This window comes from Somniosus microcephalus, chromosome 6 (assembly GCF_052327205.1).
Source record: "Somniosus microcephalus isolate GS21.2 chromosome 6, FLI_Smic_1.0, whole genome shotgun sequence".
Classification (NCBI taxonomy): domain Eukaryota; kingdom Metazoa; phylum Chordata; class Chondrichthyes; order Squaliformes; family Somniosidae; genus Somniosus; species Somniosus microcephalus.
The window spans coordinates 206,246,023-206,272,922 of record NC_140992.1 but is presented as its reverse complement, the minus strand read 5'-3'; the positions used below and the strand labels follow the sequence as shown (position 1 = coordinate 206,272,922).

At 43.7% G+C, this 26,900-nt stretch overlaps 1 protein-coding gene across 1 annotated transcript in view; it reads left to right on the top strand.

The window, feature by feature from the left end:
• The window catches only part of LOC147116398 (palmitoyltransferase ZDHHC1-like), a 104,663-nt gene that overhangs the window by 58,253 nt on the left and 19,510 nt on the right, over nucleotides 1–26,900 (top strand). Inside the window, 2 exon segments of the mRNA XM_085991282.1 lie at nucleotides 702–814; nucleotides 13,629–13,714. Coding sequence (XP_085847408.1) covers nucleotides 702–814; nucleotides 13,629–13,714 — 199 coding nt within the window.

The window sequence follows — 26,900 nt, the reverse complement described above, 5'->3', positions numbered from 1 at the left end:
TTAAACCTACAACCTTTCTGAATTAAAAGTTTGAGTGCTACCACTAGGTCAAGCTGACGACTCTCATGTCGTGGATGTGCTGCCTGTGATTTTCTGTCTATTAATGGATGTAAAATCGCGGGCAGTGTGCCAGTGTTTTTCTGATGTGCGCTATGAGCGAGCCAGGTTTCCTGCCGCCAGCACATACTTGGAAAATTGTCCCCAGAATGTCCACATAATATTACTGTAGATTAAATCATTTGAACCTTTTGAAGGATAGAAATCCATATAATGGTCTGCTTTATAGGGAAAAACATTTTGCTTGCCAGTTTAAAAATTAAGCTTTAAAAATGGTCATGCTGAAAGCAGTGCATGCATCCAAAACCACTGACCTATCACCCAGGAGCAGAATGAACTTTAGCATTTACCCAAACAAACTTCAAAAGATTCCTTCACATAGGTAGGATCTAGCAGCGGGTTTTATAAAGAATTAAAAAAAAATCTTTGGAAACATATCAAGGGCTTTCAGCACATTTTACATGGATGTATTTTTCAGTTTACAATCATGTGTATTTCATTTACATATGAACTAGGTTTTTCAGTAATTTCCAACGCCATCACAGGTGAATTTTAAAAGCATTACTCACTTTTCTAGATACAGTGTTTGTGATTCAATGTAGAAATTACAGATTGTGTATAATGAAACTACTTTTTTTTGATAGTGTGGAACCGGCTAAGCACTTATGAGTACATAGTGCAACAGCGTCACCGACGAGGGTCCGGCGTCTCGCCCAAAAATCCAAAGGCACAAGAATCCCCATCGAGATCCATTCAGGTAGGAAGGTGTAAGTTTTAAAAAGTGATTTGTGCAAATTATAATTTTGTACACCGTTTAGTGCTACTTACACTTCGCATAAATTTTGTTAATTTCCCAGGGCCAAGCTGATTGGAATATTCATGGTGGACTAATGGTGCTTTTTTTTTTAAAGCTTCCTTGGAGTGGGGAGAGGAGAATAGCTGCAGCACTCGCTACAACATAGTATGGCTGATGGTGGCAGCTGAATGAAAAACAATCTTTTAGAATTTATTTCAAATATCCACATTGCTTCATGCAATTCACCACTCTGCAATGGGTTGCTCCAGACAAGACAGCCTTTTGATTTTGTTACTCTCCTCCATATCCTTCGCAATGCTAGATACCAGAACATATTTCTGACACCTAGTGACGCTAAGGAATTAATGACAGAACATCTGTCAGATCTGTTACCAAATTGGAAATACATTATAGACCATCAAATAGTGTGAAAGAAATCGAGATTGAGATTTAAAGGCAATTTAGAAAGGTTTGCAGTGGTAACAGAGTTATAATTATGGGGGACTTTAACTATCCTAATGTAGACTAGGATAAAACGAATTCTTGTGATCAAAATGGTGAGAGGTTCTTGGAATGCATCCAGGATGGTTTCCTTAATAAATGTTGTATGTCCAACAAGGAAGGATGTAGTGCTAGATTGGCTCTGGGTACTGAAGCCAAATAATTAAATGATCTAAAGTTAGGAAAACATTTGGGAAACAATGTCCATAATCTAAGTAGGTTCACCTTGAAAAGAGAGAAAAATAAAGAGGTGTACAGATCATGGTGTTGGACTGATAAATAGGTCATTTCAAAGGCATTTAAGGGGACCTAGCCACATCAATTGGTTAGAAAAATTGGCAAATCAAACAATGGTGAAGCAGTGGGAGTTATTGATAGATAAATAGAGAGATTAGAACACAAATAGGATCTAAAAAGAGGCACATGATAAATATGAGGAGGGGTTAAGAGAATACAGAAAAAAACTATGAAAATGATAAAAGTATAGAAAAAGAGGAAGGTTAAGATGGAGTATAGAAGAAGGCATTTTCTGTTGTTATTTCGGATTTCCAACATCTGCAGTATTTTGCTATCGTATAGAAGAAGGCTGGTGATTAATATAAAGTGAAAAAGCAAGTGCTTTTATAAATACGTAATAAATACAAATAGGGATGGGACCACTTGGTGCCATCTTCCTGAGAGTAAGGGAGTGGCAGAGATGCTTGATAAATATTTTGCATCAGTTCTACAGGGTTGGTGAAAATAAGACTGTAGGAGTACCTGAGGAGGGTGTGGAAGAGGCAATCTTGGAGATAACAATTCAAAATGAAATGGTGTTTAAAAAAAATTAATGTAACTAAAAGTACAAAAGTCACCAGACGCAGATCGTATGACTCCTGGAATACTGAAGGAAGGAAGGAAGATAGAAAGAACTTGCATTTATATAGCACCGTTCAAGACTATAGGACGCCCCAAAGCGCTTTACAGCCAATGAAGCACTTTGAAGTGTGGTCACTGTTGTAGCGTAGGAAACGTGGCAGCCAATTTGCGCACAGCAAGGTGCCACAAACAGCAATGAGATAATGACCAGATAAAACAAAAGCAAAATACTGTGGATACTGGAAATCTGAAATAAAAACAGAAAATGCTGTAAATACTCAGCAGTCAGGCAGCACCTGTGGCGAGAGAAACAAGAGTTAACGTTTCAGGTCAATGACCTTTCATCAGAACATTCTGAAGAAAGGCCATCGACCTGAAACATTAACTCTAATGACCAGATAATCTGTTTGTGATGTTGGTTGAGGGATAAATATTGGCCAGGACACCAGGGAGAACTCCCCTGCTCATCTTCGAAGTAGTACCATGGGATGTTTTGCATCCACCTGATGGTGAAGACAGGGCCTCGGTTTAACATCTCATCCGAAAGACAGCACCTTCAGCAGTACAGCGCTGCCTGAGTACTGCACTAAAGTGTCAGCCTGGATTATGTGCTTGGAAGAGATAACAGAAGCACTAACCATAATTTTCCCCAAAATCTTTGGAAACAGATATTGTGCCCAAGGACTGGAGAGTGGAAAATGTTGCACCCCTATTCAAGAAAGGGGAAATAGATACGCCAGGAAATATTAGGCCAGTGACTCTCTCCTTAGTTGTGGAGAATGGTCTAGTGGTCATAATAGTGGATGAAATTAATAAACACTTAGAAAGGCAAGGGCTAATCAAAAATGGTCAATAGTGTTGCTTGACTAATTTAATTGCACTTTGGAAATTAGAATGAAGGGAACGCAATGGATGTTGTATATATGGATTTTCGGAAGGCATTAGATAAGATGCCACATAAGAGACCTGTTTTAAAAATTAAGACATATGGATAGGGAGATGATTTGGGGAAAAATTAGAGTCTGGGTAAATGGATGTTTTTTGGATTAGCAGGATGTGGGTAATGGTGTACCTTGGGTATCTGCACTTGGACTTTTGTTACCATTTACAATAACGATTTGGACATAGGCACAAGAGGTAAAGTTTGTTCAGAACTTAAGGGGCTTTGCAAACTGAGGAAGACTGCAGGAGGTTATCGATAAATTAGCAGAATGGATAAATAGGTGACCGATGCAGTTCACTGCCAGAAATAGGACGTGCATTTTGAGAAAAACAGAAAGTGAATATTTCCTTAATGGTAAGACTCTTAACAGAGTGGAGGATGGAGAACGTGTGAAAATCTTTAAAGGTGGAAATGCAGATAGAAAAAGGCTAAAATGGACTCCGGATTATCACAAGAAGGTGGAAGTAAGAACATACACTTAGGCACATAGGAACCAGGAGTAGGCCATTGAGCCCCTCGAGCCTGTTCTGCCATTCAGTGAGATCATGGCTGATCTGCGACCTAACTCCACGTACCCGCCTTAGGTCCATATCCCTTAATACCTTTGGTTAACAGAAAGCTGTCAATCTCCGATTTAAAATTAACAATTGATCTAGCATCAATTACCGTTTGCGGAAGAGAGTTCAAAAACTTCCACCACCCTTTGTGTGTAGAAGTGTTTCCTAATTTCACTCCTGAAAGGTCTGGCTCTAATTTTTAGACTATGTCCCTAGTCCTAGAATCTCCAACCAGCGGAAATAGTTTCTCTCTATCTGCCCTATCTGTTCCCCTTAATGGCCCAGTAATTCCAGGCCCAACGCGTTAGTAAGGACGGGGTACTCACGCGTGTGCCCGGAGGAATTGCCGGTTTTCAGCATGCACAGCGCATGCGCTGAAAACCGGCATTTCCTGTCCTCTGACCCAAGGGGTTAAGAGGCTGAACGCGTGCGCGGTATCGGGCAGCGCATGCGACTTGGATTTCCTCTATTTTTAGAGAGTTGTGCGTGTGTAAAGGCCTCCGGTATTTACGCATTGAAAAACCACACGTAAGTACTTAGTTTTTCAGGTAAGTGGTCTATTAATACAATTGAGACTTTTTTTTCCACAGGTTTGTTATTTTTAAAGAATTTACAGTAAGGTAAGTTTAGTTTTAGCTCCGATTTTTTTTTTTAAATATTTTTTTTTCAAATTTTAAAATTATTGTTTAAAATAGTTTTTCAGAGTTCTTTATGGTTCATTTAAGTAGTGCAATGTTTTTTTTAATTTTCTTTCAGGATTAAGTAGTGTTTTGGGGCCAGGAGTTATCATGAGTTTGACAGCTCTTACTGTCAAACTCATGAATGAACTTTTGCAACCTCCCATTGGTTGCCCTGTGCTCACGTGATCCCAGCCGGCTCATCGCACTAAGTACGCCGCTGGGTCACGCACGCACAGCGCGGCAGGACCTCAAGCGGGCCAGTGAGAGGAAATGCAATGTGGGCCAGAATTAAAATGTCAGCGCGCCGGGTAAGTGAACATCGGGGGCTTGCACGCGCAGCAAGCTCCCGATCCTAATTTCAGGGCCATTATGTTGAAACCTTCGATCAGATCACTTAGCCTTCTAAATTCTAGGGAATACAACCCTAATTTGTGTAATCTCTCCTTGTAACTTAACCCTTGAAGTCTGGGTATCATTCTGTTAAACCTACGCTGCACTCCCTCCAAGGCACTCCTTCCTAGGTGTGGTGCCCAGAACTGCTCACAGTACTCCCAGGTGTGGTCTAACCAGGATTTTGTGTAGCTGCAGCATAACTTCTACCCCCTTGTATTCTAGTCCTCCAGATAAAAGTCCAGCATTCCATTAGCCTTTTTGATTATTTTCTGTTCCTGTTCATGACATTTTAATGATCTGTGTGCCTGGACCCCCCAAGTCTCTTTGGACCTCCACTGTTTTTAGCTTTTCACCATTTAGAAAATACCCTGTTCTATCCTTTTTAGGTCCAAAGTGGATGACCTCACATTTGTTTACATTGGGCAAAACTGTGGCAAATGGATTTCATTCACTTAATCTATCAATATCCCTTTGTAATTTTATGCTTTCATCTACAGTGCCGCCTATCTTTGTGTCATCGGCAAATTTGGATATATGACTTTCTATGCCATCATCTAAGTCGTTAATAAATACTGTGAATAGTTGAGGCCCCAACACGGATCCCTGTGGGACACCATTAGTCACCTCCTGCCAATTAGAGTACCTACCCATTATCCCTACTGCTTGTCTTCTACCGCTCAGCCAATTTCCTAACCAGGTCAATAATTTGCCCTCAATTCCGTGGGCTTCTACCTTAGTTAACAGTCTCTTATGTGAGACTTTATCAAATGCTTTCTGCAAGTCCATATAAATAATATCCATAGACATTCCCTTGTCCACTATCGTAATCACCTCCTCAAATAATTCAATCAGGTTTGTCAGGTATGACCTACCTTTCACAAATCCATGCTGGCTCTCTCTAATAAACTGAACATTTTCGAGGTGTTCAGTCACCCTATCCTTAATGATAGACTCTAGCAATTTCCTGACAACAGATGCTAGGCTAACTGGTCTATAATTCCCTGGTTTCCCTCTCACCATTCTTCAATAGCGGAGTGACATGCGCAATTTTCCAATCTAAAGTAACGGTTCCTGAATCGAGAGAACTTTGGAAGATTATACTTGGGTCATCTATAACGTAGTCACCTACTTCCTTTAAAACCCTAGGATGGAAACCACCTGGCCCTGGGGATTTATCACTCTTCAGTGCCATTATTTTCTTCATTACTGTTATTTTACTTAAATTAATTTTATTGAGTCCCTGTCCCTGATTTAATATTAGTTTCCTTGGGATTTCTGGCATGCTGACTTGTATTCCCTTGAATATAGAAGTTTGAGGGGTGATATGCTCGAGGTGTTTAAAATGTTATAAGGATTTGATATGGTAGATAAGGAGAAACTATTTCCTCGGGAGGCTGTAGATGTTGGGACAATTGGAGCTTTCAATACTGAGATCGTTAGATTTTTGTTAGGTAAGGGTATCGAGATATGGAGCAAAGGCGAGGAAAATGGAGTTGAGGTGCAGATCAGCCATATCCAATTAAATGGTGGAGCAGGCTCAAGGGGCTGAATGGCCTACTCCTGTTCCTAATGCTCCTATGTTCCTGCATAGCATGATTTACTGCCAGCAGTTATTGAGGCACAATCTATAATTCAATTTAAAAGGAAAGTGGATAAGTATTTGGGAAGGAAGAATATAAAAGGATATGGGCAAAAGCAGGGAAATAGGATTAAAGTAGTTAGCTCCAGTTGAGGAGCTACTATGAGAGGCTGAATAGCTGCCAGTGCTGGAGGGGGAGGGTGAACAGCCAGTTGTTGGGGTGCATATAAGTACCAACGATATAGGTAAAAAAACGGGATGAGGCCCTAAAAGCTGAATATAGGGAGTTAGGAGGTAAATTTAAAAAATAGGACCTCAAAGGTAGTAATCTCAGGATTACTACCAGTGCCACGTGCTAATCAGTGTAGAAATAGAAGGATATTTCAGATGAATACGTGGCTAGAGGAATGGTGCAAGGGGGAGGGATTCAAATTCCTGGGACATTGGAACCGGTTCTGGGGGAGGTGGGACCAGTACAAACTGGACGGTTTGCACCTGGGCGGGACCGGAACCGATGTCCTAAGGGGAGTGTTTGCTAGTGCTTTTGGGGAGGGTTTAAACTAAAATGGCAGGGGGTTGGGAACCTGTGCAGAGAGACAGAGGAAAGGGAAGCAAGGATAGAAACAAAAGACAGGAAGGAGAAAAGCAAAAGTGGAAGGCAGAGAAATCAAGGGTGTAAATCAAACAGGGCCACAGTAAATAATAATTCTAAAAGGACTAAGCGTGTTAAAAAATCAAGCCTGAAGGCTTTGTGTCTTAATGCGAGGAGCATTCGTAATAAGGTGGATGAATTAGCTGTGCAAATATTGTAAACGGATATGATATACAGTAAACTCTTGTTTAAACGGCACTTAATCATCCGGAATTCTTTAATAACCGGCAAAATTCAGGAGTAGGTTTTGAGGCTTCCGCCCCAGAAGGAACGGGACAGTAGTGTCCCGAAAATGGTGGGGAATGACTTACCACTTGTTCCCGCTGTCACTGTGAACGCTGCAATCTTCCCCGCACAGTATCATCTGGCCATCCAGCCAAAGAGGAACGCAAAGGTAAGTTTTACTGTATATTTGTGGGGCCAGAATAAGCACGTGTGCTCCTTTGGCTTTTACAAAACCAGCTTGGGCCATTGTCACTCCATGTCCCACCTCCCCTCCTGAGTTCGGAACACTCCCCACAGAATTACCACCTTCTGGTCGGAGGTCGGCCGATATGTAAATTGCCTCGGTAGGTATACCTCTCCGTTATCCAGAATTTTTAATCAACCGGCACCATCCCGGTCCCGTAGGTGCTGGATACGAAAGAGTTTACTGTACAGTAAACTCTTTTTTATCCGGGACCGGTGTGGTGCCGGTTGATCAAAAAGTCCGGATTACAGAGAGGTATACTTACTAAGGTACGAGAGCCCCGTACACAGCCACAGATTCAGGCGTCCCTGTTGCATGGCAACAGGTGCAGGAACCCTGGTTTCACGGCCACAGATCCAGGAACCTCGGTTACACGGCCAGTAATGAAGTAAACTTACCTGAACCTACTCCTGAATTTTGCTGGTTAAGAGAGATTTCCGGTTATTTAGTTGCTGGTAAAAAGAGAGTTTCCTGTAATTGGGATTACGGAGACTGGGAATTCAACATCCAGGGGTATTCAATATTCAGAAAGGACAAGCAAAAAGGAAAAGGAGGTGGGGTAGCATTGCTGGTTAAAAAGGAGATTAACACAATAAGTAAGAAGGATATTGGCTCTGATGATGTGGAATCTAAGGGCAGAGCTGAGAAATACCAAGGGGCAGAAAACGTTAGTGGGAGTTGTATACAGACCCCCAAACAGTAATGCCGAGGTTGGGGATGGCATTAAATGGGAAATTAGAGACGCGTACAATAAGGGCACAGCAGTTATCATGGGTGACTTTAATCTACATATAGATTGAGCTAACCAAATTAGTAATACTGTGGAGGAGGAATTCCTGGAGTGTATACGGGATGGTTCCCTGGACCAATGTTGAGGAACCAACTAGAAATCAGGCCATCTTAGACTGGGCAGCACGGTGGCATAGTGGTTAGCACTGTTGCCTCACAGCGCCAGGGACCCGGGTTCGAATCTGGCCTCGGGTGACTGTGCAAACTCCACACAGACATTCTCCCCGTGTTTGCGTGGGTTTCCTCCCACAGTCCAAAAATGTGCGGGTTAGGCTGATTGGCTATGATAAATTGACCCTTAGTGTTAGGGGGATTAAATACGTGGGGTTACGGGGATAGAGTGGGATATGTGTTGGTGTAGGGGTTACGGGGATCGGGTGGGATATGTGTCGGTGCAGGCTCGATGGGCCGAAATGGCCTCTATCTGCACTGTGGGGTTTCTGTGATTCTGTGGGTCTTATATAATGAGAAAGGATTAATTAGCAATCTTGTTGTGCGAGGCCCCTTGGGGAGGAGCGATCATAATATGATCGAATTCTTCATTAAAATGGAGAGTGAAGTAGTTGACTGAGATTAGGGTCCTGAATTTAAATAAAGGAAACTATGATGGTATGAGGCACGAGTTGGCTAGGATGGATTGGGGAATGTTACTTAAAGGGTTGACGGTGGATAGGCAATGGCAAACATTCAAAGATCGCATGGATGAACTACAGAATTTGTTCATCCCTGTTTGGCATAAAAATAAAACAAAACAGGTGACTCAACCATGGCTAACGAGGGAAATTAGAGATAGCATAAGATCCAAGGAGAGGACATATAATTTGGCCAGAAAAAGCAGCAAACCTGAGGATTGGGAGCAGTTTAGATTCAGCAAAGGAAGACAAAGGGATTAATTAAGTGGGGGAAAATAGATTGAGAGTAAGCTTGTAGGGAACATAAAAACAGACTGTAAAAGCTTCTATAGATATGTGAAGTCAAGCGTAGGTCCCTTGCTGTCAGAATTAGGGGGAATTTATAATGGGGAACAAACAAATGGAAGACCAGTTAAATACATACTTTGGTTCTGTCTTCACAAAGGAGGACCCAAATAACCTCCCACAGATGTCGGGAAACATAGGGTCTAATGAGAGAGAGGAATTGAATGAAATCAGTATTTGTAGGGAAATAGGGGGAGAAATTGAGTATAGCACCGTTTGGGTCGCCAGGGCGCTAAAAGTAGCGCCCCAGAAACAGTCGCGCCCCCGCATCGGAAATTGAGTTGTTGCGCCCCAAAGGGAAGCGCGGCGCTACTGGAGGCGCCCCACATCCCTCTTGGGCGCAGCAAGTGAATATCGTGGCGCTACGTGCTACAGCGCCACACGCTGCGGCACGTCGCGCTGCGGTATTGCAGGTCTTCCTCCCCTTCTCAAAGGGGAGGGGCCTTGTGCAACGCGATCTGGGGCCCAGCTGGGCCCCCGAGGATCGGGAGTGCAGGCAAAAGAGCCCGGCACCGAGGAGAAGTGCCGGGCTCTTGGAGCACAGCAGGCACTCCGCGGGGTGGGGGTGGGGGGGCGGTTCAGGAGGCCGGGGACGGGAGTGCTGGCAGGCGGCCAACAACAAAAATGGCCGCCCCGCACCCCACCTTTAATTTGCGCCTCCCCGGCCGCAGGTAGGCCCCCCTCAACCCATCGGACATAGCGTCCGGCGGTAAATCGGGGCGCTGCCAAATATCGCGGCCGGGGCGCTGCGCACACCGATGACGGCAGCGGCGCAGCGCTAATGGTTAGCGCCACCACTAACGTCCCGCGGAATTTAGCGGGAGGCATGGGCAGTGCCGTGCCCGGGCGCCAGTTGGCTTGCGACCCACTTAGCGCCCTCTTAAGGCGCTAACGGGTGGCGCAACCTACTGAATTTCTCCCCCATAGTGTTAGGGAAATTGACAGGATTGAAGGCCGATAAATCCCCAGGGCCTGATAATCTACATCCTAGGGTACTTAAGGAAGTGGCCCTAGAAATAGTAGATGCATTGCTGGTCATCTTCCAGAATCTATAGAATTTTGGAACAGTTCCCATGGATTGGAGGATAGCTAATGTAACCCCACTATTTAAAAAAGGTGGCAGAGAGAAAATGGGGAATTATAGAGCGGTAAGTCTGACATCGGTAGTGGGGAAAATCGGTAGAGTCCATTATAAGCAGAGCACTTTGAAAACAGTGACAGGATTGGACAAAGTCAACATGGATTTACAAAAGGTAAATCGTGCTTGACTAATCTACTGGAATTTTTTGAGGATGTAACTGGTAGAATAGATAAGGGAGAACCAGTGGATGTGGTGTATTTGGACTTTCAAAAGGCTTTCGATAAGGTCCCGCATAAGAGATTAGCGTGCAAAATTAAAGCACACAGGATTGGGGGTAAGGTACTGTCTTGGATAGAGAACTGGTTAGCAGACAGGAAGCAAAGAGTTGGAATAAATGGGTCTTTTTCCGAGTGGCAGGCAGTGGCTAGTGGGGTACCGCAGGGATTGGTGCTAGGACCCCAGCTATTCACAGTATATATAAATGATCTAGATGAGCGAACTAGATGTAATATCTCCAAGTTTTCAGACGACACAAAGCTGGGTGGGCATGTGTTCTGTGAGGAGGATGCCGAGAAACTCCAGTATGATTTGGGCAGGTTGGGTGATTGGGCAGATGAATGGCAAATGCAGTATAATGTGGATAAATGCGAGGTTATCCACTTCGGTGGCAAAAACAGGAAGACAGATTATTATCTGAACGACAATAGATTGGGAAAAGGGGAAGTGCAACGAGACCTGGGTGTCCTTGTGCACCAGTCGCTGAAGGTAAGCATGCCAGTGCAGCAGGCGGCTAAGAAGGCAAATGGTATGTTGGCCTTCATAGCGAGAGGATTCGAGTACAGGAGCAAGGATGCCTTGCTGCAGTTGTACAGGGCCTTGGTGAGACCACACCTTGAGTATTGTGTGCAGTTTTGGTCGCCTTATCTGAGGAAGGATGTTCTTGCCATGGAGAGAGTGCAGTGAAGATTCACCAGACTGATACCTGGGGTGGCAGGAATGACGTATGAGGAAAGATTGGGTTGATTAGGCTTATATTCGCTAGAGTTTAGAAGAATGAGAGGGGATCTCATTGAAACTTATAAAATTCTAACAGGACTAGACAGACTAGATGCAGGAAGGATGTTCCCGATGGCGGGGGAGTCCAGTCTAAGGATGAGGGGTAAGCCATTTAGGACTGAGATGAGGAGGAATTTCTTCACCCAGAGAGTGGTGAACCTGTGGAATTCTCTAGCACAGAAGGCAGTTGATGCCAGTTCAATAAATATATTCAAGAAGGAATTAGATATATTTCTTCAGGCTAAAGGGATCAAGGGATATGGGGAGAAAGCAGGGACAGGGTACTGAATTTGGATGATCAGCCATGATCTCATTAAATGGTGGAACAGGCTCGAGGGGCCGAATGGCCTACTCCTGCTCCTATCTTCTATGTTTCTATGTGCTGTAAATTCTGTGATTCTATGCAGTTGATGGGTATAGATAGGGTAGTATTGTTTCTGTGCTTCGTATTTATCTTTCGTTGGTTAAGTTATAGCACAGCTTTTGGAATTGGGTACTTTTGATTCCAATGTTTTTTCCCCTTCCTCTCCTGAAGACAGTGACTCGTGTGGGACTACAGTTCCATGGGCAAATAGTATTTTTAAAGTGTGAACCTAGACAAGTTATTACAACCAAACCAGCTCTGCCTTTACCTGCCATCCACACATATGCACCTTCCAGCAGAAGTTTTTGTGAGTGGCAGCCACTCGGCTCCAGACCTTATTACAGCCTTGGTCCAAGCATGGACAAAAGAGCTGAATTCCATAGGTGAGGTGAGAGTGACTGCCCTTGACATCAAGACAGCATTTGACCGAGTGTGGGATCAAGGAGCCCCAGTAAAACAGAAGCCAATGGGAATCGGGGGGAAAACTCTTCACTGGCTGGAGTCATACCTAGCACAAAGGAAGATGGTTGCAGTTGTTGGAGGTCAATCATCATAGCCCCAGGACATCACTGCAGGAGTTCCTCAGGGCTATCCATCTTTAGCTGCTTCATCAGTGACCTTCCCTCCATCATAAAGTCAGAAGTGGGGATGTTCACTGATGACTGCGCAGTATTCAGTGCCATTCGCAACTCCTCAGATAATGAAGCAGTCCGTGCCCGCATGCAGCAAGACCTGGGCGACATTCAGGCTTGGGCTGATATGTGGCAGGTAACATTGTGCCACACATGTTCCAGGCACTGACTATCTCCAACAAGTGAGAGTCTAACCATCGCTTCTTGACATTCAACGGCATTACCAACGTCGAATCCCCCACCATCAACATCCTGGGGGTCCCCATTGACCAGAAGCCTAACTGGAGCAGCCACGTAAATACTGTGGCTACAAGAGCAGGTCAGAGGCTGGGTATTCTGTGGCGAGTGTCTCACCTCCTCGCTCCCCAAAGCCTTTCCATCATCTACAAGGCACAAGTCAGGAGTGTGATGGAATACTCTCCACTTGCCTGCATGAGTGCAGTTCCAACAACACTCGAGATGCTCAACACCATCCAGGACAAAGCAGCCCGCTTGATTGGCACCCCAACCACCACTTTAAACATTCACTCCCCCCACCACTGGCGCAGTGTGTACCATCTACAAGATGCACTGCAGCAACTCGCCAAGGCTTCTTCGGCAGCTCCTCCCAAACCCGCAACCTTTACCACCACAAGGGCAGCAGGCGCATGGGAACACCATCACCTGCAAGGTCTCCTCCAAGTTACACACCATCCTGACTTGGAAGTATATCGCCGATCCTTCTTATTCGCTGGGTCAAAATCCTGGAACTCCCTCTGTAACAGTACTGTGGGAGTACCTTCACCACAAGCATTGCAGCGGTTCAAGAAGGCAGCTCACCACGACCTTCTCGAGGGCAATTAGGGATGGGCAATAAATGCTGGCCTTGCCAGCGACGCCCACACCCCATGAACAAATTAAAAAAAAAAAAAAAGCCTGCACTGAGGTCAGCTAACTTAGCCTAGGACCTTTCTGGTCTGTACCAGCCCTGGTGGTATGTTTACCCACCAACCCATCAGGGAAGCTGAAGCTCTGATGTATTTTTTTCTTAATGGTTCATATATTACTATTTGAGTGTTATGATCGCAAGGTTTACTTGCATTCTAACTCCAAAAGAGACCAATAAAGAGAAACTCTTATTTGGCAAAAAAGAATTATGATGCTTGTGATGCTGCCAGTCTACTTTTAAAAGAAGCAAACCTTTAATAAAGTTTTTACCAGAGATGCAAAAGCTCATATGGAATGGATATTTCTATGTTTTCCAGAATTTCGGAAGTGCAGGATCTCTTGGATACACCAATACTGGAATTCAGTTTGAAGCCACCTCATTAACTGTGTCATTGACAAAGGAGTAAGTGTTCCTTACAATTTTTTTTTTCAAATAAATTTAATCATTTAACAGAAGCACCATATTAAGAAACATATAATATTGCATTACATAAATTTGCCACATGTATAAGCAGATCAACTAAAATGCTTGTGCTTAATTTAGAATTAAATTACAATTCAAAAGGAGAAATCAGATAAAAGAAGGGCAAGTTTTTTAGGAAAAACTGTTGGTGGCATTAATATTATCTATATATTTGAATAGAAACTAATCTGACTGGGAGGTGTAAGTAGTGATACTGCTTTACAAGTGAGTCATTGTGGTGGATAATACTGTAGCTTACTCTGTGGAAGAGCACTCATTTGCTCCTCCGGAGGCCGCACTATCCTGTCTTTTCTGGACACTGCAACGATGCGCCTCATTCCTGGATTGTATTTGTTCTACACGTTGCTTTGACTGCATGGTCAGTGCATGCATTAAAATCAAACTGCCTGTGCTGTGAGGAACCGTGGTGATTGGGGCAGATGTTGACCCGCATCTTGTATGCTGGTTGATTTCATTTTTAGGGATTGTTGGCTGGTCTATGAGGTGGGAGAGTCTTCTTGATAGACATACATTATCACATCATTTTTCTACACCATTGTGATGTAGAGGATTCATGGTGAGGTATGATTTATATTCCTCAAGTGGATTGACATGAGCGAGTTTTGGTCTACACCATGAGTGGGATATTTCATGAAGATGGCATCAACTTTCAGGAATAAGTGCTGGCTCTAAATTAAGAAGTACAAATGCTTTTATATGTGATTTTCTTTTTCTGTCAGATAAGTATTGGGCCAGTAGCCATAGATTTCAGTTCAAGCTGTATTTAGAGTAAATACTGCCCCATTCGCACCAGAAATTGAGCCCCAAATTAGCCACAAGCCAGAAGAACAAATTTTCTGCTGTAGTATAAAGGAGCTAATGATTCAATTATTCTCTTTTTAAAGTGACATTGTCTACATTAAAGACAATACTAATTTACCAGCATCTTGCTATAAAATTGTTAAATTTAGAGTAATTGTAAAATATTTATGTATCTAACAAAATAACCACAGTAACTGATGTAAGAAAAAGGAGACTTACCATCAAGTAACTTTAAAGTAAGCTTTAAGTAACTTATAAACACACTATATACACAAGAGAGGTCTTTACCATGCCTCTGGTAGAAGCCTCTTACAATACTGAACAGACCAGTATTTATACCAGTCCAACAGGAAGTGACATATGACAGGAAGTGAGGTATGTACACAGTTCATAGTTCACAGGAAGTGATGACATAACTTCCCGGATGTTATCATTTTTATCACAGTAACTTTGTAAATTTATCACATAGGAAAGGCGTATGAACTAATGTTTGGCCAGGGATCAAAATAACCAAGCAATGATTTGCTTGAGGGCTACTCTCGTAACCCCTCCAATAAAGCTCATTTTTAACAAGGCAACACAGTTATCCTTACTTCTTCCTCCAAAAGTAATTACATTTTTCCCTCCTCGTAGGTGCTAAACACTCCCTCATCCCTAAACATGACTGCACTTAACCTTCCTTACCCAAATGCAACTAATTGCTTCTTTCTCTCTTCCCCAAATGTGGTTGACATTGCTCTTCTCCTCCCTCCACCTTGCACTGAAATAGCATGAGGCTGAGCCACCAGACCTTCCACACTTCCGAGATCCACCAGGGCTTATCCTCAACTTTCTGCCCATCACCAGAACTTCCACATCCCAGTTCACCACTTCCAGCTTATCCTAGGATCTCAGAACATAATTGAGTGTCGGGTAGGAAATTGTGCAAGACTTCAAAAAGACTCGAGAGTCTTTGTAGTAAATGCAAATTGGGGGTCTCATTATGTGGGGCCTGAAAAATTGACTTTTCCTGCCTAGTTTAAAGTTAGAAAACATTTAGTGACCCATTCAAACGAAACACAGGATCTGCAGCCAGAAAATGGACAGTTGTAAATCCTACAAGAGAGACATTCAAGTCTGAGACACAGTCCAAAGAAGCGCCATGAGGCCAGTACCTAGTTTTTAGAAAAGGTAAACCCGGAGCATTATTTCATGTTAAACTGTGTCAGTAGGATAAGAGGCAATATTTAGGGCTAATGTCAGCAAATACTTCATGCAAAGAGTGATCAATACCTGGAATGGACTTTTAATAGGGTAGTGGACAGAATTATTTGAGACAGCTATCGTGTCGGGGGAACACGGTGTTTTCTGGATAGAAGCGCTTAAATGCACCAAATTGGCCTTCCTTATCCATATTTATCTTGATGAGTGGCTGCCAACAAATGGTTACCCTAATGTTAGATAATGGATTGATGGTGAGTTACAAGCACTAATATTGATATGAACTGTTCTGTTCTGAGCTGAAACACTGAGAGGGAACCTGGAGTTGCAAGTGCAGTAGATGCTTGCAAATGATTGTGAGAGGCCAGGATGGTAACATAGTTTGCCAAAATATGGTTTTCAACTTAAGGCAACTTGGCATAACAAGGGTCACAGTCACTGCTTTACTCTGCCATCATAACAAGTTCTAAGAATTTGATTCTGGGTTCTGCATGTTGCACCTTGGAGGAAAATTCCAGGCAACAATAACAATTTACCTGATATACTGGACATCTTAGGCCAAACACATACTAAGCACTGCAGTTATCTGCTGCGAATGGTGCTCTGTCCTTATAGGAGGTATTGCCATAGAGCTGGATTGTCCAACCTGGGAGCACATGTGGCCCCTGAACCCAGGTAACTCAGTCCTATTTGTACTTATATTTCTTCTGTGCTAGTTTGTCCTGTTTGAACTTTGTGGGTTTGGAGGTTAGCAAAGGGCTGTTTTTAAACGCTATTGCTTTATTGGTGGATAAATCCTCAATCGGAACACCTAAGATCTGTTGGTATCAGCAGCTTGAGATATATGCATATCAATGGGAGCATGGCACTAATCTTTGTACGTCGTCCCAGAGGCTCATAGTACACACTTATGCAGCCCATGAAGATAAAAGTTTTGATGGATACCTTTGCCACATAGGATACTGAATGACATTTGGTATTTTAAATGTACCAAAAAGACACTGATATTTTTCACATTTCACACTTAGTTGGCACATTTCAGCATGCCCCTTTTGTTCAGTTGTGGTTTTCTATTTATAGTACCCAACATGGAACTTCACAGGTTTGAGTATTATTTCATTATTTTAGAAAGATAAATTGCACAAAAATTCACTGTCCAGTATAAATAAATTGGCTGAGGTGCAGTTCCAGGATGATCTTATGCCTTGACCGTGAGCATCAGGTTAGCCCTTAAAGCAATGCTCCTCCACATGTGGAGAGCTGAAGACCTTGGTCATGTCAAAAAGTCTTGCGAAGAAACTGATGGATTAACCTTCTAATGGCCCTTTCCAGTAAGCTAAGCAAGTGTAGGAAGCACTCACCAAGAAACTCAACCATCCGTGAGGCTATTTGGGCCCAAGTACAAAATTTGACCTGGCCCAGAAATGAATGCCAAGCTGCTCAGAGACAAGTATAACAGATTTATAGCAAGAATATAGGTCACAATGAGGACTACTGTACCTATAGCACGTACTTTTTTTCCAGCTTTTGAAAACCGCAAGAGAAACTTGATACTTTGACGGTCAGCTCAAATGGAAATAAGCCACTTTCTTTGTTATCATTAGAGAAATATTTTTATTAGTTAGGGTTGCAACTTTCATGGAAAAATCCATTTGTAATGTTTGTAAGGAACCCACTCCTTTTGCTTTAGGAAATTCTTATTTGTTTGTAAGATGTTACGACCATGGTAAATTTAGAAAAAGAGACCATAAACTGCACTCCAGGTCAATTCTCAGTGTGCTATTGGCAGGTTCAGACATGTCTCTGATATGATGCATAATCATTCTAGTTTAATCATAGTAGGTAATGTAATGATTAACTTTGTTTTAAGTAGCTTAGAAAACAGCATGATCGGGATGTAAGAGGCTGTCTTTTTACAGAGTAAATAACATTTAATTGGAAATGTAAAGGATTTTCAGCTATAATTACTCTTCATTTGGAACATACCAAGTTCACTGAACTGTCCAGTATTCAATTGTGATTGCTTTCTTCCTGTTTAAAACATTTTAGTAATTTCTAATCTAGTAATGAGTTTATATTAAAATAGTTAAATGAATATCAAAACTGAATGGGCTGCTCAGGAGCTCTCTGGTTTCAATCCGAATGCTTTTACTAGAAAACAGATGGATACTGGCTAATGAGAATTTTTTGTAGTATTTAGTCTAGTAAGTTGGAGACTAGCTGACAGGAAGCAAATTCTCTTTAGGCTGACCAGGTGGAATAATTTGGGGTAGTCTCAAATGAAATTCCCAAATTAGAGGACAGTTGGTGTTAACTTGGCAATCCTACTCAAACAATCCATTCTGATGGCAGATGCTATTTGCGTTTGCAGATATTTAATCATATCAATGCAGAAAATGTGTGTGTTCTAATTTTAAATAAAATGTCTTGCTGTACTTAATGTTGCACTGCAGCAAAGTAAAGCTACTTCTGAATTTACAAACCACATAATGTTACTAAATAGAAGCTCAACATACAAATTACTTCATTAGAAATAGCTGCAATATATTTTTTAAAACCTTTGCGCACACTTCCTGTGTCAATCTTTTCCTTTGTTGAAGTTTATAATGAAAATGCCTTTGTAAACTTGTCACTCTGTAATTATATTCTCCTGCTAGTGATGGCACCTCAGTTTTGCCTCTCGGCTCCTCAGCCTGTACTGCAGAGAAAGTCCTGTGCTGCAACTCTGCTTCTCAAATTGCCAAGTAAAAGAAAAATATTGCATTAAAATGAAGACGGGATGTATGACTAATATAGTTTGACCTTAAGTGCAAATATGCATTGTCTTTCAGGGGGAGTTGCATGGTTCATTTAAATCTCGATGCATTGCACTATAGTGTTGGTGTGGATTTGTTCCCCAATCTCTGCTGTTTTTTGTAGGAATGTGCTGGTGTTTCTGTACAGGGAGGCAGACTGAGTTGTACTGAGCTGTTCTTGCACACCTCTTAACAATCAGTGTCAGATAAGCATTGGTAGAGACCTGGGAGCGATTTGCTTTCCTGCTCTCAACTGCAGATAGTGTATACAGTAGCATGGCAAACTAACCAAATGGAAGGGGAGGAGAAAACTTGAATTAAGGGCATCCCACTCTCAATAAAAGTTTTATCAGCCATAGGAATCTTAAAGAAAACAAAGGTAATCACAGAATCACAGAAACCCCACAGTGCAGATAGAGGCCATTTCGGCCCATCGAGCCTGCACCGACACATATCCCACCCGATCCCCGTAACCCCTACACCAACACATATCCCACCCTATCCCTGTAACCCCACGTATTTAATCCCCCTAACACTAAGGGTCAATTTATCATAGCCAATCAGCCAATCAACCAATGCTGGTGTTCTGACAAAAAGACAGCATTACTTTATTCTGAAACTGTTTTATCACAAAGAATTGACTCTTTGCTAGTTCCTGCAAATTAATTGCTATCTTTCTGATGTGAATTTTGCAGCTCCCAGCAGAAGGAATTTCCTATTAATATCCACAGGATGTAAATGCAATTTTAGGCATGTAAATGGTATCAATGAGACTATAATAATAGCAGTTTGGAGAGTAGAAACACTTGCACAAAGGGGACTTCTGAGGTTTGGGAGTTGGGCACCTTGGGAAGGTAATGTAGAGGGAGCTTTGACCCAGTGCTTGATGCTGTCATTGAGTAGAAATATTTCATTCTTCAACATTGTGGTTCACTTATTTTGCAAAGGTTAAGATTCACTACTCAGGAAAAAAATGGAAAAATTGATGGTGCTTATTTGTTATGCTGATGGTTGAAGTAAATTCTGTAGTGAATGACTCTCTAACTTGCTTGACACATATGTGATGAGTTTTGACAGTTCTGAACTATCCACTGGTTATAGATGGAGCAGGAGGCAGATTTAAAGTGGTTGATTTGGAGTTAAACTGTTACCACATACTGAATAAGGCACGGAAAGCACTGGTGTTAGAGTTGGAGAGAGTCTAGAACTGTAATTGTCTGCTCTCTCTCTAATACTTGGATCATTGCATAGACCAGAAGCTAATGTAAGTGGAATAGACACACCTAAATGGAGAGAGAGAGAGAATAGAAATGGCAAGGTTTGGTAGCGTATTAGAATAGCAAGATTTGAGTAAAATTCCCAAAATAATTATTCTATAGGTGCTTTATGTAACTTCAAAATCGAAGAACAATTCTAAAATTGAATTTAAAAATGAAAAGAAAGTTAACAGGGACAGAATAGAGTAAATTTCTTTACATCTGGTTCATCACAACAACAACAGCAACAACCTGTATTTATATAGCACCTTTAACATAGTAAAACATCCCAAGGCACTTCACAGGAGTGCTATCAAACAAAATTTGACACCGAGCCACATAAGGAGATATTGGGGAAGATGACCAAAAGGTTTTAAGGAGTGTCTTAAAGGAGGAAAGAGAGATGGCGAGGTTTAGGGAGGGAATTCCAGAGCTTAGGGCTTTGGCAGCTGAAGGCACGGCCACCAATGGTGGAGTAATTAAAATTGGGGATGCGCAAGAGGCCAGAATTGGAGGAGCGCAGATATCTCGGAGGGTTGTAGGGCTGGAGGAGATTACAGAGATAGGGAGGGGTGAGGCCATGAAGGGATTTGAAAACAAGGATGAGAAATTGAAAATGGAGGCGTTGCTTAACCGGGAGCCAATGTAGGTCAGCAAGCACAGGGGTGATGGGTGAACAGGACTTGGTACGAGTTAGGACACGGGCAGCAGAATTTTGGATGGGTTCAAGTTTACGAAGAGTGGAAGATGAGAGGCCGGCCAGAAGTGCATTGGAATAGTCAAGTCTGGAGGTAACAAAGGCATGGATGAGGGTTTCAGCAGCGGATGAGCTGAGGCAGGGGCGGAGTCGGGTGATGTTACGGAGGTAGAAATAGGCGGTCTTTGTGATGGCACGGATATGTGGTCAGCAATGTTCCCGCCAAATTGCATGGCAATGTCCCGCACAGGCTGCTCACCGACTTTTATATTGTAGATACCGCGCATTCAAAAAATTTGAATAGGCCGCACATTGGGGAAGGCAGGCAGGCTAGGGAATGGAGTTTGTGGCGGGGACCAAAGCCATGGCTTCAGTCTTCCCAATATTTAGTTGGAGGAAATTTCTGCTCATCCAGTACTGGATGTTGGACAAGCTGTTAGACAATTCAGGGACAGTGGAGGGGTAGAGAGAGGTGGTGGTGAGGTAGAGCTGGATATTGTCGGCATGCACGTGGAAACTGATGCTGCTATTTCGGATGATATCACCAAGGGGCAGCATGTAGGTAAGAAATAGGAGGGGGCCAAGGATAGATCCTTGGGGGACACCAGAGCGAACGTCCTGGATCAGGAAGAAAAGCCATTGCAGGTGATTCTCTGGCTACGACTGGATAGATAACAATGGCACCAGGTGAGTGCAGTCCCACCCAGCTGGATGACAGAGGAGAGGCGTTGGAGGAGGATAGTGTGGTCAACCTGCAGACAGGTTGAGAAGGATGAGGAGGGATACTTTACCACAGTGACATAGGATGTCATTTGTGACTATGATGAGAGCCATTTCGGTACTGTGGCGGTTGCGGAAACCTGATTGGAGGGATTCAAACATGGAGTTCTGGGAAAGATGGGTGCAGATTTGGGATAGAAACACAGAAGATAGGAGCAGGAGTAGGCTATTCGGCCCTTCGAGCCTGCTCCGCCATTCAATGTGATCATGGCTGATCATCCAAATTCAGTACCCTGTCCCTGCCTTTTCCCCTGATCCCTTTAGCCTCAAGAAATATATCCAACTCTTTCTCGAATATATTTAATGAACTGGCCTCCACCGCCCTCTGTGGCAGAGAATTCCACAGGTTCACCACTCTCTGGGTGAAGAAATTCCTCCTCATTTCAGTCCTAAATGGCTTACCCCTTATCCTTAGACTATGACCCCTGGTTCTGGACTCCCTGGCCATCAGAAACATCCTTCCTGCATCTAGTCTGTCCAGACCTGACAGAATTTTATAGGTTTCGATGAGATCCCCTCTCAATCTTCTAAACTCCAGTGAGTATAAGCCCAATCGACACAATCTCTCCTCATACGTCATTCCTGCCATCCCAGGTATCAGCCTGGTGAATCTTCGCTGCACTCCCTCCATGGCAAGAACGTCCTTCCTCAGGTAAGGTGACCAAAACTGCACACAATACTCAAGGTGCGGTCTCACCAAGGCCCTGTACAACTGTAGCAAGACATCCTTGTTCCTGTACTCGAACCCTCTTGCTACGAAGGCCAACATACCATTTGTCTTCTTAACCGCCTGCTGCACCTGCATGCTTACCTTCTTGCTACGAAGGCCAGCATACCATTTGTCTTCTTAACCGCCTGCTGCACCTGCATGCTTACCTTCAGCGACTGGTGCATAAGGACACCCAGGTCTCTTTGCACTTCCCCTTCTCCCAATCTATTGCCATTCAAATAATCTGCCTTCCTGTTTTTGCCACCAAAGTGGATAACCTCACATTTATCCACATTATAGTGCATTTGACATGTTTCTGCCCAATCACCCAACCTGTCCAAATCGTACTGGAGTTTCCCGACATCCTCCTCGCAGCTTACTCTCCCACCCAGCTTTGTGTCGTCTGCAAATTTGGAGATATTACATCCAATTCCCTCGTCCAGACCATTAATATATATTGTGAACAGCTGGGGCCCTAGGACCGATCCTTGCGGTACCCCACTAGTCACTGCCTGCCACTCGGAAAACGACCCGTTTATTCCAACTCTTTGCTTTCTGTCCGCCAACCAGTTCTCTATCCAAGTCAATACCTTGCCCCCAATCCCATGTGCCTTAATTTTGCACGCTAATCTCTTATGTGGGACCTTATCGAAAGCCTTCTGAAAGTCCAAATACACCACATCCACTGGTTCTCCCTTATCTATTTTACCAGTTACATCCTCAAAAAATTCCAGTAGATTAGTCAAGCATGATTTACCTTTTGTAAATCCATGTTGACTTTGTCCGATCCTGTCACTGCTTTCCAAGTGCTCTGCTATTACATCTTTTATAATAGGCTCTAGCATTTTCCCCACTACCGATGTCAGGCTTACCGGTCTATAATTCCCCGCTTTTTCTCTACCACCTTTTTTGAATAGTGGGGTAACATTAGCTACCCTCCAATCCATGGGTACCGTTCCAGAGTCTATCGAGTTCTGGAAGATGACCAGTGATGCATCTACTATCTCTAGGGCCACTTCCTTAAGTACCCTGGGATGTAGACCATCAGGCCCTGGGGATTTATCGGCCTTCAGTCCCATCAACTTTCCTAACACCATTTTCCTACAAATACTGATTTCTTTCAGTTCCTTTCTTTCATCAGACCCTATGTTCCCCGGCATCTCTGGGAGGTTATTTGTGTCCTCCTTTGTGAAGACAGAACCAAAGTATGTATTTAGTTGGTCTGCCATTTCCTTGTTTCCCATTATAAATTCCCCTGATTCTGACTGCAAGGGACCTACGCTTGACTTCACCAATCTTTTTCTCTTCACATATCTATAAAAGCTTTTACAGTCAGTTTTTATGTTCCCTGCAAGCTTACTCTCATATTCTATTTTCCCTTTCTTAAGTAACCCCTTTGTCCTCCTTTGTTGACTCCTAAACTGCTCCCAATCCTCAGGATTATTGCTTTTTCTAGCCAATTTATATGTCCTCTCCTTGGATCTTATGCTATCCCTAATTTCCCTTGTTAGCCACGGTTGAGTCACCTTTTTTGTTTTATTTTTATGCCAAACTGGGATGAACAAATTCTGTAGCTCATCCATTCGGTCTTTAAATGTTTGCCATTGCCTATCCACCGTCAACCCTTTGAGTGCCATTCCCCAATCAATCCTACCCAACTCGCTCCTCAGACCATCGTAGTTTCCTTTATTTAAATTGAGGACGCTTGTCTCTGAGTCAACTACTTCATTCTCCATCTTAATGAAGAATTCGATCATATTATGATCGCTCCGACCCAAGGGGCCTCGTACAACAAGATTGCTAATTAATCCTTTCTCGTTACATAATACCCAGTCTAAGATGGCCTGATATCTGGTTGGTTCCTCGACATATTGGTCCAGGAAACCATCCCGTAAACACTCCAGGAATTCCTCCTCCACAGTATTGTTACTAATTTGGTTGGCCCAATCTATATGTAGATTAAAGTCACCCATGATGACTGCTGTGCCCTTATTGCACGCTTCTTTAATTTCGCTTTTAATGCCATCCCCAACCTCCGCCTTACTGTTTGGAGGTCTATATATCACTCCCACTAATGTTTTTTTCCCCTTAGTATTTCTCAATTCTACCCATACAGATTCCACATCATCAGAGCTAATATCCTTCATTACAATTGTATTAATCCCTTCTTTAACCAGTAATGCTACCCCACCTCCCTTTCCTTTTTGCCTATCTTTCCTGAATATTGAATACCCCTGGATGTTGAGTTCCCAGTCTTGACTATCCTTGAGCCACGTTTCCGTAATCCCAACCAAATCATATTCGTTTACCTCTATTTGCGCAGCCAATTCATCCACCTTATTACAAATGCTCCTCTCATTAAGACACAAAGCCTTCAGGCTTGTTTTTTTAACGCTCTTAGACCTATTAGAATTATTATTTACTGTGGCCACGTTTGATTTAAACCGTTGATTTCTCTGACTGCCACTTTTGTTTTTCTCCTTCCTATCTTTTGCTTTTATCCCTGTTTTCCTTTCCTCTGACTCCCTGCTCAGGTTCCCAACCCCCTGCCATTTTAGTTTAAACCCCCCCGAACAGTGCTAGCAAACCTCCCCGCAAGGATATTTGTCCCGCTCTGGTTCAGGTGCAACCCGTCTGACTTGTACAAGTCCCACCTTCCCCAGAAGCAGGCCCAGTGATCCAGGAAACTAAAGCCCTCCCTCCTGCACCAACTCTTTAGCCACGCATTCATCTGCTCTATCCTCCTATTCCTATACTCACTAGCACGTGGCACCGGGAGTAATCCAGAGATTACAACCTTTGAGGTCCTGCTCTTTAATCTGCTACCTAGCTCCCTAAATTCTTGCTGCAGGACCTCATCCCTCTTCCTGCCTATGTCGTTTGTCCCAATGTGAACCACGATCTCTGCCTGTTCACCCTCCCCCTTCAGAATGCCCTGCAGCAGTTCAGTGACATCCTTGACCCTGGCACCAGGGAGGCAACAAACCATCCTGGAGTCACGTCTACGGCCACAGAAAAGCCTATCTGTTCCCCTTACGATAGAATCCCCTACCACTATTGCTCTCCCACTCTTTTTCCTCCCTTCCTGAGCAGCAGAAGCACCCCTGGTGCCAGGAAGTTGGCTGCTGCTGCCTTCCCCTGGTGAGTCATCCCCCTCAACAGTATCCAAATTGGTATACCTGTTTGAAAGGGGGATGGCCACAGGGGTCCCCTGCACTACCTGCCTCCTTCTACTGCTCCGCCTGGTGGTCACCCATTTCCCTTCTGCCTGTGCAGCCCTACCAACTCATCATACGTGTAATCCACGACCCTCTCAGCATCGTGAATGCACCACAACCCATCCATCCGCAGCTCCAGCGCCTTAATACGGCCCGTTAGTAGCTGCAGCTCGATGCATTTCTGGCATACGTGGTCATCAGGGACACTGGCAGCGTCCCTGAATTCCCACATAGAGCAAGAGGAGCATAACACGGGGCTGGGCTCTCCTGGCATGACTTACCCCTTTAATTAATTTAAATTAATTCAATACCACCAGTTAAAGATATACTCTAGGGCGCTTATTTAGCAACTGTCCCCACTACACCACAAAGACCCAAGAAAATATAAACCGCAGAATTTAAGCTTGTAATAAAAGAAATACTCACCAACCAATCACTTACCTGCTTCCTGGTGACGTCACACTTGGATTACTTTTTACCTCTCTCCTCTGCTGTTGAATTGGTATGCCTCGTTCGCTGCCGCCAGTTTTAACTGCCGCCGGTCGCGCCTCTGCTCTCTCCCAGGTCCAAGCTCTCTGGTCGGGCCTCGTTCGCTGCCGCCGCTTTTAACTGCCGCCGGTCGCGCCTCTGCTCTCTCCCAGGTCCAAGCTCTCTGGTCGGGCCTCGTTCGCTGCCGCCGCTTTTAACTGCCGCCGGTCGCGCCTCTGCTCTCTCCCAGGTCCAAGTTCTCTGGTCGGGCCTCGTTCGCTGCCGCCGCTTTTAACTGCCGCCGGTCGTGCCTCTGCTCTCTCCCAGGTCCAGCATGTTCAAGGACTTTGGAGAGGAAAATGAGATGGGGCGGTAGTTTGCAAGGAGGGAGGGGGTCAAGGGCAATGTTCCTGTTAAGCTATGCGGCCGCGCTGCGGTCTATAGGTCCCGCGCAGGCCACTCAGCGGCTTTTAAATGGAAAAATCACGCACGCGCGGATATTTGAATGGGCCGTGCAGCCCGTTAAAGGGGCCGCGCACAAAAAAAAAACAAAAAAAAAACGGAGGGAGCGTTGTTAAGGGTTGGTTTTCTGAGGAGAGGGCTGATGACAGCCGATTTGAAGGCGAGGAGGACAGTACCTGAGGAGAACAGTACCTGAGGAGAGAGAACCGTTAACAGTATCAGCGAACGTGGGCCAGGAAGGGAAATTGGATGGTCAGCAGTTTAGTGGGAATAGATTCAAGGGAGCAGGAGGTGGATCTTATGGACAAGGTGAGCTTGGAGAGAGCATAATAAGGGGAGATAGGTTTCAAATTCTTCCGAAAGCAAGGAAAATCTGGTATTGTAGGAATTAATGAATTCCAACGAATAACGGAGATCGACACACGAGAACAACTAAACAGGTCTTTACTCAATGGAGATGCCACGAGGACTGCCTGGGCAGCCTCGTGGTTTGTGACGTGACGTCATTGCGTTTGCCCGTGTTTTTCCGCGCTCTTAAAGGGGCCACGCCCCGTACATGCAAACTCTATATACAAAACACAGTAATGCCTAACACAATGGTACAGGTTTAGGCTGGTGTTAGATCATCGTTAAAGAGAATTATATACAGTTAGCCAGAGTCATTCAGTGGTTCTGCCACAGTATTCTGTTATTGAAGGGTGTCCTTGCTAAACACAACA